General features: G+C 48.6%; 1 protein-coding gene across 2 annotated transcripts; it reads left to right on the forward strand.

The window, feature by feature from the left end:
- The first annotated feature begins 1,973 nt into the window (after window positions 1-1,973).
- NCLN (nicalin) lies at window positions 1,974-18,943 on the forward strand. 2 transcript variants are annotated; one of them, XM_044998795.1, is made up of 15 exons: window positions 1,974-2,023; window positions 8,483-8,673; window positions 8,900-9,044; window positions 9,845-9,939; window positions 10,289-10,369; window positions 10,601-10,704; window positions 11,552-11,640; window positions 12,474-12,613; window positions 13,221-13,399; window positions 13,703-13,790; window positions 13,899-13,937; window positions 14,056-14,219; window positions 15,037-15,090; window positions 15,193-15,271; window positions 18,421-18,943. In XM_044998795.1, the coding sequence occupies exons 2-15, from the start codon at window positions 8,554-8,556 to the stop codon at window positions 18,478-18,480; spliced, it is 1,437 nt and encodes a 478-aa protein (XP_044854730.1). In that variant the 5' UTR covers window positions 1,974-2,023; window positions 8,483-8,553; the 3' UTR covers window positions 18,481-18,943. The 2 variants fall into 2 exon arrangements, with proteins under 2 accessions (XP_044854730.1, XP_044854729.1); XM_044998794.1 differs by lacking the exon at window positions 1,974-2,023 and adding an exon at window positions 2,511-2,765.
- The last annotated feature ends 568 nt before the right edge of the window (window positions 18,944-19,511 follow it).

Raw genomic sequence — 19,511 nt, forward strand, 5'->3', positions numbered from 1 at the left:
CTGCAGAAGGTGTTAAAGATGGTTCTAAACTGTGCTTGTCGGTAACCTATTGGACTCTATAACAATCTATAACAGTTGATTAACCATTTATGAAAGCTGCTATTAACCCTCCATTAACTATTTATCAAGGCACTCTTCCTATACAGCGTGACTTATTCCTCCAGCTGCAAAGGCACACGAGAAAGTGACCAATAAATAAATAAAGCTGTTTCCTATCTCCCCGTCTCAGTGCAGAGAGGTCACCTCTGCCGCTTGGATGGCTCAAGCTCCACAACACGCGATACCCACAGCAGGCACAATGACAGCAGCCGGATTGTTGGGCTAATCAGTTCTGTGGCTGGCTGAGCTGACCCTGAGGGCTTTATAATACCCATTGTGTGGCTGGTGCATGAGAAGTGATCTCCTGCTGCTTTATATATCCTGGACCCCTTACAAACCCAGATTATCGGGTCGTGTTTTAGATTCCCCCTCTTTAAAATGGGGACCTCTCACAGGGATGGTGGGAGACTAAATTCATTAAAGGGGTCAAGGCTTAAGTTTTTGACTCAGGCAAACTACAATTGACTTCCACCTAGGCTAAGAATTAGTAACTGGTGATCTGTTTTGGTTTTTTAACCAGATTACATTAGCAGCTGGGGTCCCCGGAAAGAAACTACAGCAAAATCTGATTTGAGTGACTACTAAAAGGACTGACAAAAATCAGCTGTTTAAATAAAATTGGCCCGTTAAATCTCTCTCTATCTCGAGGTTTTGTATTTAGTACCCATCGCTATCTGATCACTAGTTGGGGGGGGGGCGGGGAGCAGAATGATCCTTAGTGTGTTTTGGAAATACTCTTTAGGCAGGTGGCAGTTTACTGAGTGTTTTCTTTCACAGGTTTCACTGTGTATAACCTCCATGAATTCTCCTAGGTACAGCTGCCCAAATAGGGGATGGGATGATTCAGGGGACTGGGAGACAGCTGGGTCACTGGTAGGGTGACCAGATGGCCTGATTTTATAGGGACAGTCCCGATTTTGGGGTCTTTTTCTTATATAGGCTCCTATTACCCCCCACCCCGTCTCGATTTTTCGCATTTGCTGTCTGGTCACCCTAGTCACTGGTCGAAACCAGCCCAGCTTGTAAATGGAAAATCCCTGCCATCTGATGGCTGTTTGCGGCTTGTGTGAAATGAGTATTTGGTGGGTCCCAGTGTGATGGACTGGTGCTCCCGTTGCTAAAAACACGCCTCCACTAACTGGTCCTCATTGTAAGCTGCCACTAAATGGTCCATGCAGACTAATGATTCAGCCTTGGCCCTGGAGCTGGTCTCTATGAAACAGAAGTGAGGTCTATCGGTAGACAGGACATTTGTCTGGTTTGAAACTGAACAGTTCTGCTCTTCTGCTGTTTGTCCCCTGTCTGCTACTCAGCCAAAACTGGCTGTGGTTTTGTCTGGTGTCAAATGGGGGACCTCATAATGAAGAGCATCCCTCCGCCAGTGTGACCTCGCGCATGACATCCGTGCCAGGTCATTCCAGCGGGGACAGGGCAGGGCTGTCTTCAGAAGAGCACCCCATCTGTGTGGCATGGCCTCACACCGTGCGTGTGAGATCACAACAACGAGGTGGGGTCAGGCCCAGGCTGTTCCTGAAGATACTGGAATTGTAAGTGGCCACCCTCCCTATTGGTAAGAGGGTGCATTGCGCATGAGGTGGAGCGGCTGAGTGGTTGAAGCACTTGACTATGCTCCTGAAGGTCGTGAATTTAACAATCTCACACTGAAAGGCCACCTCAGTTTACCCCACTGCGAATCGGGTACCCGATTCATTGGGTTAGGGCAGCCAAAGGGGGATGGACGGGATGCTGACCGTATCACTCTCTCCTGTGCTGTTGGCTATGAAACTGATGGTGGCTTAACCAGCTGAGCCAGTGAGGTGGGTGCGAACTAAACAGAGAAGGGTGTGAGAGGACAACATCCCCCAGCAGCCCTTGCAACAGATCCTGGAAATACTACAACCCCAAACATCCTTTGCAGCTCTCGGTAAATATTTTATTAAAGCTAATGTTAAAAAAATTATATAGCAGACAGGTTAAGAAAAGAGTGTCTGGGTATAGTGCTTAGATTATCCACAAATGCAAAGTTTGTTTTTAAAACCATAAGCTGCATACAGTGTATAATCAGCAATAACCCACATTTAGGTGAATAAATTTTAAAACTTCAGTTTAGATATTAGCATCCAAGTATTCGGCTGTGTCACTCATGAAAAGTTATACAGAGAGTTGGTTGTGGAAAGCAAATGTAGCAATGAGTGGAGATTGTCCCTCAGTAACTGAGAATTTATGGCAGGGTATCCATTTAAAATACAATCCATGAGGAAAGTATTTCAACTACAACTCCCAGCAGCCCTGGCAAGGAACGCGCCTATAGAGGACTACAACTCCCAGCAGCCCCCGGGGCTAGGCCTCCAGCCCCCATCCGGGCCCCTCCCCCTGGCAGGACTCCATCTCCCGTGAGCGCTTGCGGGCGAGGCCCCCTCCGCCGGGCTGTCCGTGCGGTGCCTGCAGGCTGCGGCGGGTGGCCGGGTGTGCGGGAGCCGGGGCGATGCTGGAAGAGGCGGGCGAGGTGCTGGAGTCGGTGCTGAAGGCCTCGTGCCTGCCGCTCAGCTTCCTGCTCTTCGTGCCGGCCGTGCTGCTGCTGCTGGGGCCGCCGCCCGCCGCCGAGGCCGCCCACGAGTTCACGGTCTATCGCATGCAGCAGTACGAGCTGGGCGGGCAGCCCTACGGTGAGTGAGCGCCGGGTCCCCCCCGCCCCGGGCCCGGCCCCCCCCCCCCGCCCCCCCCCCCCAGCCCCGGGCTCGGCTCCCCTGCCCCCCCCCCCAGCCCCGGGGCAGCCCTACGCTGAGTGAGCGCCGCCCCCCCCCTCCGCCCCGGGCCCGGCCCCCCTGCCCCCCCCCCAGCCCCGGGCCCGGCCCCCCTGCCCCCCCCCCGCCCCGGGCCCGGCCCCCCTGCCCCCCCCCGCCCCGGGCTCGGCTCCCCTGCCCCCCCCCCCCCGCCCCGGGGCAGCCCTACGGTGAGTGAGCGCCGGGTCCCCCCGGGCCCGGCCCCCCTCCCCCGTCCCCCCCGTCCGTCCCCCGTCCCCCCCCCCGGCCCCGGGGCAGCCCTACGGTGAGTGACCGCCCCGGCCAGGCCTCGGCCCAACTCCCCCTGTCTCCCCGGCCCGGCCCCTCCTGCCCCCCCCCCCAGCCCCGGGGCAGCCCTACGGTGAGTGAGCGCCGCCCCCCCGCCCCGGCCCGCCCTGCCCCCCCCCCAGCACCGGCCCAGCCCTACGGTGAGTGAGCGCCCCCCCGGCCCGCCCCCCCATCCCCGGCCACCCCCTTCTGATGAGCACCGCCCCCCCGGGCCCGGCCCGGCTCCCCCTGCCCCCCCCCCCAGCACCGGCCCAGCCCTGTGGTGAGTGACCGCCCCCCCCCGGCCCGGCTTCCCCCATCCCTGGCCTCCCCCTTCCCCCCCCCCAATCCGTCCTCCCCACCCAGCCCCGGGGCAGCCCTACGGTGAGTGACCGCCGGGCTCCCCCCCCCCCAGGCCCGGCCTGACTCTCCCCCCCCCACAGAGCCCCAGGGCTGCCCTATGGTGAGTACTGGGCTCCCCTTCCCCCCATGGGGCTCGGCCTGGGGGGGTCCCCTGCACCCCCCGCCTGTCCTAGGGTGAGTCTGGCCCGGCCTCTGTCCACCCCAAGCTCAGTTTCCCACTGATCTCTGAGGCGGCCTAGGTCTGGGGGGGGGGGGCAGACTGACAGGGGGGGCTGGCATCCCCCATCCCCAGGCCTGTCCAGTTGTGTGAGTTGGGTGCCCAACCCAGCTATGCTCCGGGCCGGGCGAGCAGCTGGTGGTGGGTGCAGGGCCTGGGTCGGATGACACCCCACTAGGTGCCTGGCAACGCTGGCCTGGACCTACATCACAGAGACAGAGCTGCGGCCTGCACCCCCACTGCTTGCCTGCTCCGTGCCAGGGCACCTTAGCCAGCATCTCCCCCAGAGCCCGGCTCTGCCTCTGACCCACCCGCCAAGGGGCAGCCCTGGCCAGCCTCCTCACTGCCCCCTGATCAGTCTATCCTAGGCCTGCCCCGATGCCCACCTGACCTGTCACCATGGTATCTGCCTTGGCACATCCTGCTAGGGCTCATCCCAGACCAGCCTTGCTTCACCCTCACCTGGGGCTCAGTCACTTTTTTCAGTTGACTGCTTTGGCCTAACGAAATGAACAAGTGTCACTGGGCAAAGTGGGCCCTGTCAGAGAACGGGGCAGTACGTCAAACCCCAGCTTCTGGACATGGCTTTGCACTCTACTAGCTGTGGCCTGTACAGGAAGCCCCTTGTTTGGCAATATCCTCTCCAGTGAGCGCTGTGTGGGGGCTTCTCTCTTCCCTGCTTCCACCCCCCACAGGCTTTAATCGCTGTCATAAATCAGCTGATGTCCTGTCTGTGCTGCTAACTTCATTTAGCTGAGGAGCCCAGCTTAGATTTAGCATCTGGCTTCCAATGAGGTTTTTACTTTTCACCCAGATTTACAGCTGCTTTAACAGAAGCTAGGAGAAGGGTTAAGGGCATCTCCAGAGGTCACCGAGCAAGTGAGAGCAGGCTGCTTGGCCGCAACTGAAGTTTCCTGTAATGCTGCACCAGGATGCCTCTTGCACAACACTTCGATGTTGCAGATAGCTCAGTTCTATTATTACAAAGTTCTTCTCCCACTCCTGGGGCTAAATCCAGCCCTGGTTTCAGCCCTGGTCTGGCTTCAGTAGAGTTACAGTCTCTTATGTCGGAGAATTTGGCACCTAAATTGTTCTGTTCGTATGCCTTTGACTTGTCCTCTCCTTTCTGTTCAGAGGTCAACTTTCCTCCTTCCTGAGCTATTCAGTTTTCACTTTTTTCCTTCCTCCTGACATATGCCTCACTGCTCCCTGGTCTGAAAGTTCTAGTCCCTTCTCCAATCTATTCCCCAGCCCTTTCTTCACATTACATTTCCCTCATCTTTCTCTTAGTCCTGATGTTCTTAAACTTCACGTTCTTATTCGTTGCTCAACATCTTGTCTTGAGTCAGAAATATAATATCCATCATGAACTTCTTAAATGTTGTAACCTTTTCTCTTCTCAAATGCTGGTTAACGTGGAACCAGGTATTGTTTCTAAGGGCTCTTTTCCTAGCTATCTTCTTCCAAATTAGGATTTATATTCTGCTCCTGTGTGGATCTTAGTTTTTTGTCATTGTGGTCTAAAGCTTCAGCCATTTGTTGACATCCAGAAATACTTCGGTATCCCTTATCCAGAGCCCCAGAGTCACGTCATAGAACTTGGGGATTGAGTCTCTAGATATTTCTAAAATTCCATAAGATTAAGTAGCGCTAAAGGTGAAATAGTCTTCGCTAGATCTGTGTGCCTTGGAAATTCTGCCTAGTCTGATTTTGGCCTACGAGATGTATGGATGGACTGGATCCTTGTGATTATTTTTGAACCAGAGTTTAATCGTTGCCAATGTTCAAACCTCCATTCTTGAGAACTTCATTAGGTCATAGCTGTGTTCTCTCATGGCGATACTGAGCTAGATCTCTTCAGACTGCAGTAAGTCTTCGCTGGCAGGTTTAAAAGGAGAGACTGTGCACAAGTTTCAGTTGGCTTTGACTTCATATTAAATCCAGGCAAGTGTTCACAGCAGCGCTCTCTGATTCCAAGTTCTTGGACTCTTAGAAAAGCAGTATATTGATTTTTAAGACGCTTGCGATTAACTTTTAATGCTGTTTCTTTTTCTGGTTAGCTAAGTGAATTGTGTATTCTCTTGATCCCTTGCTAAATGCTTTGGGTAGCTAATGTTCCCATTCTGTGTGTGTTCTGAGGCCAGATGTCCTTTGGGGCAAAAGCTTTTTATTGTTCCAAACTCTCAAATTTCTTTCCAATGGGATCAACTAGGTTTTTTTAAAAAGATCGAGCCTGAAGCTGGTTAAGAACAGAGTTTGATTTGCTTCTAATTCTATTAAAATAGAGTCCTTCAGATTATAAATAACTATATACATATTTCATTTGTCTCTGAGAAATTACAAGCAGTAGCTCTTGTAGTATCAACAGAAAACAATGTTAATCTGATGCTGCAGCAACATCTGACTGAGATCCATGCTGTGAACAGAATATGCTAGTTACAACCATGTAAACAGTCATTGCTCTTGAGATTGTTGCATGGTTTTTCTGATGAGCATGGGCAGATTTGTTTGTCTGGGAGGTGTATTATAGATATAGGCCCCTCTGATCTTGCAATCTGATCCACTGGTGTAGATCCCTGTGTCTGTGCAGGGACAGAGGTCTGTATTAATTGGGCTCAAGCAGGGGTAACTAGAGGAAATTCTATAGCTTGTGTTATATGGAAGCCCAAAGTAGATGATCCTTCTGACCATAAACCCTATGGCTCTGAGTGCGGGACTGAGGCTGCATTACACACTACACTATGTATCTTCATACAGTGGGGCATGAAGTGCAGCTCTCAGGAAGAATAAAAATGTTCCCACTGCTCAGGGAAACTGTGGCGGAACTCTGCTAACAAAGACCATGTTTAAACGCTGTTGTGTAAAGGTGTAATGCAGTTCCCGGCTGTGCTGCTGTCATTGGGGCATAAACAGTAAAAAAAACAAAACAAAACTGTGCTTACATTGTAAAGAGGTTTGGCTTGTCCTCTGTAGACAAGTAACCATGTAAGCAGGGCTAGCCCTGACCTTCACAGTCCATGCAGGCAGAGCTAATGTGAATTGGGGTGCTGCCATGTTCAAGCATGTTGACTGACTTAAAAATACTGACATCATGCGCCTTTCTGGCATGTCAGTATTTTTAAGTCTCCCGTCCTAGAAGTATGGCCTACGTCTTTGTTCCTCGATGTATACATGTACATTTTCCCATCCTAAAACCCATTGTTTGCTTGCACCTAGTGTACCAGGTGATCCAGGTAGCTTTGAATCAGTGACCTGCGCTCTTCATTATTTACCACTTCTGCAATTTTTGTGTCATTTTTGAATTTTATCAGGGATGATTTCTTTTTCTTCCAGGCTGCTGATAAAAATGTTAAATAGCATAGGGACAAGAAATGATCCCTGTTGGACCCCCCTGGAAACACACCCACTCGATGGGGATTTCCTTTTTTTACAATTAATTTTGAAACCTATCTGTTAGCCAGTTTTTAATCCATTTAATATGTGTCGAGTTAATTTTATATCGTTCTAGTTTTTTAATCAAAATGTCGTGTGGTACCAAGTCAAATGCCTTAGAGAAGCCTAGATATATTCTATCAACACTGTTACCTTTATCAATCAAACTTGTAATCTCATCAAGAAAAGATATCAGGTCAGTTTGACAGGATCTGTTTTATGTTGATTTGCATTAATTATATTATCCTCCTTTAATTCTTCATTAATCAAGTCCCGTATTAGCCACTCTATTATCTTTGTCTGGGATCAATGTCAGGCTGACAGGCCTATAATTGCCTTGGTCATCTCATTTACCCTTTTTAAAAATTGGCACAACATTAGCTTTCTTCCAGTTTTCTTGAACTTCCCCAGTGCATCAAGACTTATTGAAAATCAACATTAATGGCCCTGTGAGCTCCTCAGCCAGCTTTTTAAAAAGTTTTGGATCCAATTTATCTGGATCTGCTGATTTAAAAATGTCTCACTTTAGTAGCTTCTGTTTAACATCCTCCAGAGATACTAGTGGAATGGAAAGAGGGTTATCATTACTATATGATGAGACTATATTGTTTTTTTTCCCCAAATACAGAACAGAAATATTTATTGAACACTTCTGCCTTTCCTGCATTGTTGTTGATAATTCTATCAATTCCATCTGATAATGGACCAATGCCACTGTCAGGATTCTTTTTGTTCCTAATACAGTTAAAGAACTCCTTTTTGTCCTTAACTGTGCTGAACATAGATTTCTCCTTGTGTCCCTTTGCTTCCCTTATCAATTTCCCACAATTCCAAATTTCTGATTTTATATTCTGAATAAGTTATGCATGTATAGCCAACACCTTTTCATATATTATCTCAGACTGTCTGTTAGCATTTCCATTCAGCTTGATCCCTGTGCTCTCAGGGAAGCTATTCACAAAGCCAGAGGATGCAGTTGCCTGAACAACCCGCTGCCCAGATTTTCCCAGAAAGCACTGGTACCGACATAGGTGGTAGATACAGAGAAGCAAACATTGACTGTCTCTAATGTGCCCATTGTGGGCTTAGGAACCCAGGGGCAGATGATTAGTGTGCCCCACAGGGGAAAGGGGGAAAACTGAAGGCGTTCAGAAGGAATGGGGAAGGGAGAAAGGAATAACTGAAGTGATTACAAATACCTGTCTCTGCTGGTGACTGTGGAAATAGTCAAGGCTGTTTAGCATGGAGAGTGTTCTGGGAACGGGATGCTGGTATTGACAAGACCATCGGCTAGATCTCATCCTCTTCTCCTTCCCTGCAGGCACCAGGAATGCGGTGTTAAACACAGAGGCCCGCACTGTAGAGGCGGACGTGTTGAGCCGCCGCTGCGTGATGATGCGGCTAGTGGATTTCTCGTATGAGCAGTACCAGAAGGCTCTCCGCCAGTCAGCTGGGGCCGTGGTGATCATCTTGCCGAAGGCCATGTCAGCGCTGCCGCAGGATGTTGTCAGGGTAAATATCGCTCCAGACAGAGAGATGATGTTATTGGAGAAAGGGAGCAAAGATTCAGGTACAAGATAGTGACTGAAACTCCCAATTATGGTTTGATGGGGTTTTTACTCTGTCAAGGTTAAGTTTAAAAGTTTGACATATGCCCATCTGGTTTGGCCATTCGTATGCCTGCCTTCTTGCAAGTTCAATGGAGCCTAAGTGTGCCCCTCTCCTTCTAACTTCTCAGCAATTCATGGAGATAGAGCCAGAAATGCTGGCCATGGAAACCATTGTGCCGGTCTATTTTGCAGTAGAGGATGAAGAGCTGCTCTCCATCTATGAACAAACACGGGTTGCTTCTACATCACAAGGTTCAGCTTCAGCTGCGGAAGGTGAGTTGCTGCGAAAGGGGGGTTTGAAAGGAAGAAAATTAGCCATAATAATGTTCCTCAGTCAGGTGTCACTAAGAATGGTAGGCAAAGGTTTCCACAAAATTCTGGAGATGCCGTGTGATCTAGTGGCTAGGGTGGTAGACCCCAGGAGTCCTGAGTTTTGTTCCCAGCTCACCCTAACGTGTCACTTGGACAGATCACTTAATCGTTCTTTGCCTCACTTTCCCTATCTGCACATTGGAGATAATGAGCTGTGGACGAAAAGACTGTATGAGGGCCAAGTTATTATTTTACTTGGAGTGACGTGATTTAGGAAGGTAGTTCCATAGAAATCCTTATTTCTGTTTCATCTCCTTTGCAACAGCCTAGGGGCCAAAGTCAGTAAAATTTGGCGGCAAGTTGTTTTTTCTAAGTGGTTATAGCAGGTTACTGAGAGTCACAACTCCTGGCTGGGCCACTGATCACTCTGTCTTTGGGCAAGTAACGTAAACACTTAGTGCCTCGGTTTACTCCACAGTAAATGGCTTTAATATTTACCTGTCTGTCAAGAGTGTTGGGCTTAATTGTTGGTAACATCTTTTGGATCCTGAGGTGACAGTTGCTGTAGAAGTTCAAAGTATTGAGATTTTTCTACCGAATTAAATTGCTTTGTCACGAGATGCGGAAATATAAACCGTGAGCCGGAGAAGTTATGGGCTTATTTGGCAAAGCTAGACTCTGTGTGAATCAGCTATCGAGGGAGTGAGAGCGATAAGATTTCCCACCCCCCAGTGTCAGTGTATTGAATTCTTATTTTCTAGTTCTGCTGCACACGGCGACTGCCAACGGCTTCCAGATGGTCACGAGTGGGGCTCAGAGCAAAGCTGTCAGCGACTGGCTCATAACCAGCCTGGAGGTGAGTTCTAGCTGGATCAGAGCTGGGATCTAGGCTGGTGATGTTTACAGGAAAGCCCATTCTGTATGGGGTGTGTTTCTAAAGACTGAAAGTTAAAGCCGCCTCAGAGGAAGTCGGGAGATTTTTCAGCCACGTCATAGAGGCAGCTTTTCTACCTTTCTGGATTCAGAAGCCAGAAAGCTGGTTAGTGGCTCAGGACTGGAAGTCAGTGGGAGTATGATTCAGCACTGAGGCTGTTAGAAATTGGCTGGGTGATGGTTAGGAGTGGTCTCTTGTGCCCCTGCACTCCAGGCAATAGAGTGACGCAGGAGGGGATGCTGGGTAATGCCCCTGTGTGTTCCATCCCTAGGGGAGGCTGACTGGTCTGGGAGGAGAGGACCTGCCCACCATTGTAATAGTTGCCCATTATGATTCTTTCGGAGTGGCCCCGGTAAGTATTATTTTTCTTGCAGCTCTCTGTTTCTGTTAATGGGTTACTTCCTGGGACCCGTATCCCTGTTTCTTCTCCACCCTCTGGCTGTTTGGGGAGGGTGTGGGGGAGTGAGTGTGCTTTCCGCAGGAGCCTGTGAGGTTAGTGTGTCGCAGCGGAAGCTGGTCTCTGTGGGGAGGGTGAACACTGTCATGGAGCCTTGTCTTTATGTCTCCCGTTCTCTTCCTGCAGTGGCTGTCTCATGGTGCAGACTCCAACGGCAGTGGCATCTCTGGGCTACTGGAACTAGCCAGGCTCTTTTCTCGACTCTACACCTACAAACGTACCCATGCTGGGTAAGAAGCTGCTCTCGCCGTCGGAGAGCATGGGGCGGGAGTGGGCACGTGGAAGGGGTTTTGTCTGTAAGAGGGACTCGTGAACAATCCTGCAGCTCTGAAATGGTCTACACGCAAAGTCCCTTAGCGCAGTGACAGGGCTGGCAGGGTGCAACCAGCCTGCCTGTGTGCTTTTATCTCAAGCTCTGTTGGGAAATAAAACTAATATTTCATCTTTATTCCAACACATCTGCTGTTCGTGAATTATCATGCTCTTTCCTTTCTTCTCCTTGCAGTGGTTTACCAGTTTGCTTTGTGCAAAGCAGAGGCTGCATCCTCTAGTGGACTTGAGGGTAGAATAAGAGCCATGAATTCTTGTGCTCTGATACCTGCTCTGCCACTGTCTTACTGTTTGGCCCATGGCAAGTTTCTTAACTTGTGTGTCTGGGTTTTCGCATCAGCAAAGTGATGCTAGAGAGACAGGGTGATAGGAGGAAGGGATTAGTTAATGTCTATAGAGTGCCTTGGAAATGTAAAGTACAGAAGTGCCAAATATTCAGTAAGAACTGCGTGTTCCAGCAGGCATTTCCTTGCCTTCTGTTCTGTTAGGATGTGGATTCTATCATATCCCTGTACAGATGTTGCAGTCAAGTGCATATTGTATATAAAGTAAAAACGCTCATGATTTTACTCAGGGGTGCTTAACAGGATACAGCTCATGGTAATGAGCAAAAGTTAGTCTTTGGGCAAAGTTGGACTTGGATTCCATGCCCTGTCCTTCTTTACTTCTCCCGAGGCTGGTCATGTTGCCATCAAAGCCAAGAAGTCAATTCTGCTCACTCTATTTTCCCTGTTTCTTGGTGGGCAGGTATAATCTGTTGTTCTTTGCATCTGGAGGCGGTAAATTTAACTATCAAGGAACCAAGAGGTGGTTGGAAGACAACTTGGATCACACAGGTGAGACACACACCTAGGATGGGAGTAGAGTGTCCCACAAGCTTAGTTGGGTGGAGCAACCTCAGCAGTGAAAACATCCACTATTCGTGCTGTGATAAGTTAGGGTAGGGAGTGGGGTGGGTAAACTAACTTCAGAGGCTGTGATGCCATTTGCAGGCCAAAGACTAGATCACTGTGTATGTGTTCTCTGCCCTCTGGAGAGAATGTGATTCTCTTGGGGCTGTGTGGTTGAGGAAAATGCCAGGGACATGAGAAGTCTGTGTGTCAGAACTAGGAAAATGGGCTTGCAGTGCACTCCTCCAGCAAATGTACATTCCAGAGAGAAACCATTATCTTCTGTGAGTATGCACAAAGGAATCTCAGACTAGAATGACTTGGGATTGGGAGATAGTTCGCTTCCTGACTGTCACTGACTCGCTATGTGACATTGGATGGGTCACTTAACTTCTCTGCTTCAGTTTTCCCCTCTATAATCAAGATAATGTTACTATCCATATAGGATTATGAGGATTAATATTTGGGTAAGGCACTTTGAGATCCTCAGAGGGAAGATATCCATTATTGCCTATGTCCATGTTCTGTTTTGTTGGATGGGCTTTTAATATCAGCTGAATCCGTTCTGAACCACTATAATAAGGTATATATTGTAAAGTGTCTTCCATGCTATTTGTATTGCAGCTGTTGTAAGAGGAGTATAGGGTGCATACTGGCCTCCTTACTGTGCAGCTGTAATACCTGATCATGCTGGGAGACCTCTTCCATATGTCCTGCACGTGTGTCTAGCCCCGAAAGCGTGGAGTGGCATTTCATGGGTTTGGCTGCATCTGTTTCAGATTCCAGTTTGCTGCAGGATAACGTGGCGTTTGTTCTGTGCCTTGACACCCTGGGCAGAGGGAACAGTCTTCACCTCCACGTCTCAAAACCTCCCAAGGAGGGGACCCTGCAGCATGCTTTTCTAAGGGAGTTGGAGATGGTAATGAAAAGCATCAACTTCATTGGGCATGCTGGGGAGGGTGGGCTGTGCATGTGCTGCATGGATGGGCATTTGCGGGTGAATTGCTATGGGGAACTCTTCTGCTTCTGTGAAGGATAGAGGGTGTGAAATTAATGTGGCTAAAAGTGATGAAGGGAGGAAGTCCTGATATCATCCAAGCCTCATTTCTGGTGTTATCTATCATTCAGGAGTCCAGTGTGGAGCAGACTGCGTCAGTTTCCTTTCCTTAATACAGTGGTTCCTTTTAGAGCTTCTTGCTTGTACAAACTAATTAGCCAGCTCCTGCGACAGATGGCTGCCCTGGCAGCTTGGTGACTGTACAATGTTGCTTGAATATTGTAAGCCAGGTTTCGAGGGTTGCTACGTATTTTTCGGGTGCATCTGCCTTAACCAGCCCTTCCTGAAGGACGTTGGCAGAAACATACCCTTGTTGGAATAGGCCGGAGGGAGGGAAGGTGTAACCATCTATAACACTAGAACTCCAGCCTGGGATTTCAGAGGGATGGGGAATGTGCTCTGAAGTGATGGGATCTGGTCCGTGACCTCCGGGTCATCCTTTTCCTGGGCTGCTTGGCTTCTTCCACAGGTGGTCGCGAGCCAGTTTCCAGAAGTGAAATTCTCCATGGTGCACAAGAAGATAAACCTGGCCGAGGACATGCTGGCATGGGAGCATGAACGCTTTGCGATCCGCCGCCTGCCTGCATTCACCATCTCCCACCTGGAGAGCCACCGGGATGGCCTGCGCAACAGCATCATGGACTTGAGGTCAGTGGCTCTGAGGGGAGGGCGCCAGCAGATGATCAGTTGTTGAATGGACTCGTGGGCTACAGACACTTTATAAACGTGATTGTTCTGGTGTCTTAACTTTCTCAAGTGGTGTTAGCACATCAGGAACATTGAGAAATCAAGACCAAGAGTTGGGAGTGTTGGGTCTATAACTGTCTTGATTGGGCGACCTCTTCTTCCTCCTTTATGGATGACGTTTCACCATAGTTGTATGCAGTGAAAAGAGCTTTCCCAAGAGGAAGCTGTTACCGTAGCCAGATTTATACCTCCCTTCTCTTGTAGGTCACGAGTTGACTCTAAGACGCTAACCCGTAACACCAGGATCATTGCTGAGGCATTGACTCGGGTCATCTACAACCTCACTGAGAAGGTAAGACTGTCCCACCACATGCACCTGCTGCCCATTGGCCAGGCCTTTCCAGTTCTCCTACGCCACCATGCCTGCTTTCGCAACTGCATCCCTTTTCTCTCTTCACAGGGGGCGCCTGCTGACTTGCAGATCTTCACAGAGCAGATGGTAAGGGAGCCGGGGGGCATAGATGTAGCCTGTGGGGAGAGGGAGTGAAGTGCTCTGGAGACCTTTGATCAGCAACATAAGTTTGTCTAATTCTCTCTCTGGTGTCCTCTTTCTGCAGCAGATCCAGCAGGAGCAGCTGGAGTCGGTGATGGACTGGCTGACCAGTCAGCCCAGAGCTGCCCAGCTTGTAGATAAAGACAGCACCTTCCTCAACACCTTAGAGTATTACATGAGCCGCTATCTGAAAGATGTCAAGCAGCATCATGTGAAGGCAGATAAACGGTAAGGGAGGGAGGTGAATGAGGAGAGGGAGAAAATTTGGTCTGGTCCTGACATATTTAAACAGACTTACCCCTTCATTGCATTCCTGTCTCCAAGAGTAGCAGCTTCTCAGGTGTTCTCCTCAGCATGTGGGGTGACTGTACCCTCTATTTCCTGCTGCACCTGTACAGTCTGGCCACATGTTCTTTCTAACAGGAAGTTCTGCATTCTCTAAGGAACTCCCAAGAATTCCAGTGGGCATAATTACAAGTATTGTCTTCATCAGTGTGAAGAGGGAGGGCTTGTTTTTTCACTGTTCAGCCCCCTCCTTCTCCAGAAGTCCACCTTGTTAGATATGCTGTACCCTGTCTGAAGGCAGTGAGAGAGGTGCAGCAATCTCCTAGTGCCAGGAGAGCATTGCCTGCTTTTAAACAAAGGCAGTCTCTCGTCCTGATTTAGCTGCTTGGGATGAAAATGCTTGTGAGCTCAGTGAGGTGTCTCCAGGGCATCTTCTCTTTTGAGACAGCTGAAAATTTGTGTGGAGATGAAGGGCGAAGAGTCTTGTTCTTATGTGTAAGTAAACAGCATTTTGCAGCCCCCTGAGAATGGGGTTCAGCTTTCCAAGTTTCTCTGGTTGGGATAGGAGATGACTACTCGTTTATCCGGGTAACTGCTGAGAGCTGTAAACTGGCTTAAAGGGGTATGTGAAGCTGTCACTGGTTGATTGCGTCTGTGGTGAGGGGGACAGGAGATGAGTGAGTTCTGGGGCTGTTTTTATTTCCCCTGGAACCAATGCCCAGAAATGCTGCACCATCTGAAGAGCTCATTCTTTCCACAGGGACCCTGAGTTTGTTTTCTACGACCAGCTGAAGCAGGTGATGAACGCATACAGGTAGGTATTAAGGCAGGGTTGGGTATTTTGTCTAAGGCAGGGTTGGGTATTTCATCTTTCTCAGCTCCTTTGGTGACCTCACCGTTTGTTGGTCCATTTCAGGGTCAAGCCAGCAATCTTTGACCTGCTCCTGGCTCTCTGTATAGTAGCCTACCTCGGAGTTGCCTATGTTGCAGTCCAGGTGAGAAAAAAGGAGTTGATCCTTCTATTCATTCCCTTCTTTAAACTATCCGAGTGTATGAGCCAGGTACGCTCTAGTGGCATTCAGGTCAAACTCAGAGTGTGAGAAACAGTCTTCTCTGGATGAGAGAGGACCCCTGATTTTTTGCGACCCATTAGCTGTTCTGGTGCTGGTGTTTTCACTTCCATGGGTGTCTTCACAGTGTTATCAAGCTCATAATTCAGCTCCCTTCTAGCTCTGGAGCATATTCCTGATGTGGAACTAACGTAGAGCAGTATCCTTCTCTTGGGGAGCAATGGGTTTCATTGTGTTACTAGACTAGCTTGAATTCTGAGCTCTAATAGCATGCATGGGCTTCAGGCAAAGGCCTTGTACACACTACCACTTACGTTAGTATAACTTACATGCTATGGGGTGTGAATAAGCCACCCCCACCCCCCCGAGCGATGTAAGTTACACCTATCTAAGTCTGTGTGACCAGCGCTTCTGCTGACATAACTACTGCCTCTCATGGAGGTGGTTTTACTATGCCCATGGGAGAGTTCTCTCCCCTTGGCATAGAGCGTCTTCACCAGCTGTGCTACAGTGGTGCAGCTGCAGCGCTTCTCATGTAGACCAGCCCTGAGACATCGGAGTTAAATCTGCCGTGTCGTAGTAAGAGATTACAGCCCGTGATAGGTCAGGTCACACACTGGGGTGCATAACATCGGCGCTCCAGATGCCTGAATTCAGACTGCACAAAAGGTTCTACAATTTTGTGCAATTAATAAAAATCAAAATCCTTTTTTGAAACTTTAATTATTGCATGAATAAAATCAGGAGACATCCCAAGCAATTCAGTGCATATGAAATAAATAAGCACATGTTCAGGTGATAGTTTATATCACAAGCACGTTACATTCTAAGCTTGTTGGCCTGTCCGTAGGTTCAGGGAGCTATTACTTTTGACACGATAATGAGACTGTAACGGGTCCCCCCCGGGGTGCCACTGGGGACCCACCAGCCTGGTCTCCCTTTACACTGTACTGCTGTGACCAGCCTGCACTGTCACCAGCACACATACAGGTAGGACGCACCCAGCTGCAGTTGCATGCAGATGCTGTGATCAGCTCTGCATGGGAAGGCTCCAGCTAAGGAGCTTCCTAGCAACTCAGGCATGGAGTGTAAACCCAAAATTATCCTGTCTTGTGCTGCACAGGGAACTGTACAGCGTAAGCTCATGAAATTTTCTCTTCTCCTCCCTCCTCTCCCCCTCCCCTCCCCCCCGGAATGTGGAGAGGAATATACATCAGCTTTCTGCCCTGAGTTATGACTCCCACGCACTGGTTTTAGACAAAGCAAAAACAAGTTTATTAACTGCAGAAGATAGATTTTAAGTGATTATAAGCCATAGCAAACACATTGAAGCAGATTCCCTAGCAAAGAAACCAAAGACGCAAACTGAGCTTACTATACTACATAGATCCGATATGAATAGCAAATTCTCACCCTAAGGGAGGGTACCAGCAGGCTGCAGATTCTTAAGAGGCAAGCTGCATTTGTTCATAGCTTGGAATCCTCAGGTATGCCATTCACAGGCTAAAAATCCCTTTAGTGGGTCCAGCGCTCCCCCCCCCCCCCCCCAGTTCAGTCTTGGTTCCTCAGGTGTTTCCAGAAGTCTCTGGGTGAGGAGTTCGTGAAGAACCACAATGATGTCACTCCCCTGCCTTAAATAGTTTTTGCATATGGCGGGAACCCTTGGTTTCAAAGCTTGGTTCCCACACCAGTCAGTGGAAAAACACTGGTATCCCAAGATGGAGTCCAGCACCAGGTGACCTGATCACATGTCCCTAGAGTGTCACAGCAGCCATGAGTCGGAGGCTATCTGCAGCATCCTCAGGAAGGCTCCCAGGTGGGAGATAAGCTTCTTCTAAGGCCTGTTGTTTTCGCTAATGGCCCTTTGCCCAACCAGGTTTTCAGAATGAAAGAATCTTGTCTAGTGGGCATTCCCCAGGTGTGTACACATTTGTAATAGAGATACTTAGTCAATATTCCTAGCTTCAGATACAAAAATGATACGTGCATACAAATAAGATAATCCTATTCAGGAAATCAAAACCTTTCCAATGATATCTCACATGACCTGTCTTGCATAAAATACATCATAATTATGCCATAATAATATAATAATATCACCATGGGTGAAGTGTCACAGAGACCATTGCGAGTCTGGCTCCTGATCAGTGCTCAATGAAAGGGGGAACCTTGTTGGGTCACAGTCTGTACCTAATTCTCTTGCTTCATAACAAGCCTTTTCTTTGGTAATTTCTTTTTTTCAAGTTAGATGCTTCAGGAAACACCCACCATTTGATGAATGTCTTTTGTATATTAACAATCCTATTACATGGAAAGAAAAGTACAGATACTGTTTGTATAATTCAAATGGTCCTGTCCACCCATTTATTTCTTACTGGTTAGCTAGATTGATGGTGGGTCATTTGGAGGCTGCTGCTAAGATTTGGGTTTGTAGCCAAGTATTTGTTGAATTTCTGCAGTGGCCATTTAAAAGAAAATGGGAATCACATGGGTTTTTCAGCAATTTCTAAAACTGGAAAAGATAAGCCCATGTTAAAGGATTAAGGGTTGGCCTTAATCTGTGATGTTACCTGTTTTGCAATCCCCAAATCACTACAGGCCAAATGTTACTATCAATGGGCCAGATCGTATGCACTGAAGTCAGTGGGAGTTTTGCCATCTATTTTAATTGGAGTAGGTTCCAAACATACTGATTGCAGATCAACAGCACATACTCATGGCAATTCTCCATGAAAACAGGCGTTCGTAATGGTAAAGCAGACAGGCCCAGTGGGCGTTTCTGTAAGTAATTCATTGTTCTTTCCTTATAACCCTGGCTTCACTTGCTGTACTGTAACAACTGAGCATTGTTTGCCAAGCCCTGAGCAGATCTATCCGGAAGAGAGGCAGAGTTCTCCTTAGGGTAGGGATATGGGTGCAAACTCAGCCCTGAGGCAGATATTGCATTTATATGCTAGCACTGCCTCCAGCCTCCTAATGAGCTCCTCCTTCCCTGCGAGCAGAGAAGAACACACACTGCCTGTTTGCTAGCACTGACATGGACTCACTACTCTTTCCACCCCTCCCCTTTCTAGCACTTTGGTCTCCTTTACAAGACGGTACAGAGGTTATCCCTTAAATCCAAGCAGCAGTGAAGTGACAAATCACCAACCCAGCGAGCAGCACTGAGCCACCGGTGAGCCCAGCAGGAGCTTCTGCCTTCCACTGGCTCCTGCCATTTCTCCCTCTCTCCTCTAACCAGCCTGGAGGAAAGCCGAGATTAACAGAACTTCCAGTTCCTGTGCACCTTCCTTAGGTCTCCCCCCGCCTTGCCCATTTTCCTTCATTTTGTGGCGAGGGAGATGTGCAGAGACTCGCGCAATCCGTGCAGGTTGTTTAAACACTGAATGGCTGATGTAAAGTTTCCGCCGAACAAGAAGTTTCTGTGAGTGTGAAGGTGCCGAACCTGGTTTCGCAGACATGTGCCATACAGCCAGCTTGAAGGCTAAATCCACGGGGCAAAGGGACGGACAGCTCTGCCCAGCCAACTGGACTCAGAGCACTCGCTTTTTAAAAAAAAAAAATGTGCACATGTAAATTAAAAGATAATTATTAGCACGTTTCATACTGCACCTCTTCCTTCAGCTCCCTCCCTGGCACCAGGAAGGGAGCGCTCAGCAAGCAGTGTCTTCAGCAAACAGCTTATTGCATTTTCTTTGGACAGTGCAATAACCAGTTCTCTCTTTGGAAGTGCACTGTAAACGGTCTTGACTGTTAATCTGATTGGGAAATGAGAAAGGATCATTAACTGGTTGCCACAGTAGGATTCCTTCCATAGCATGTTTTTCTCCCTCAGCTGGAGGCTGCATTCCGCTATGCCCGGGTTCCTTTGAGGTTTATATCCCTCGGTTTATGCTGTCTCCACTCTGTGCTTAACTCTCACGGATGTGTGCGGGTGTGTGTTTTCTTTTTTTTAAGGGGTTCCTAAGTTTATAGTTGCTGCAGGATCAGGTCTAAAGCCGTTCTGTATATTTAAACAGTTTGATGGTTACATTAATAATATAAGCAGGAGTGTCCTAGTTCCTGCCATGATCTCTGGTCAGTAATCCATTCGCTTCCATTCCTTTCTCTTTCCATTTGCAGTTGGGCAGATTTTAGTCCTGTTCACCTTCATCTCAGGGTCTTG

The sequence above is a fragment of the Mauremys mutica genome, chromosome 24, assembly GCF_020497125.1.
Source record: "Mauremys mutica isolate MM-2020 ecotype Southern chromosome 24, ASM2049712v1, whole genome shotgun sequence".
Classification (NCBI taxonomy): domain Eukaryota; kingdom Metazoa; phylum Chordata; order Testudines; family Geoemydidae; genus Mauremys; species Mauremys mutica.

Excerpts from the sequence above, each read along its gene's own strand:
- NCLN (XM_044998794.1), top strand. The coding sequence starts at position 2,585 with ATGCTGGAAGAGGCGGGCGAGGTGCTGGAGTCGGTGCTGAAGGCCTCG. Across the intron at positions 9,940-10,288 it reads GGCTCATAACCAGCCTGGAG|GGGAGGCTGACTGGTCTGGG; the intron begins GTGAGTTCTAGC and ends TTCCATCCCTAG. Across the intron at positions 11,641-12,473 it reads AGACAACTTGGATCACACAG|ATTCCAGTTTGCTGCAGGAT; the intron begins GTGAGACACACA and ends CATCTGTTTCAG.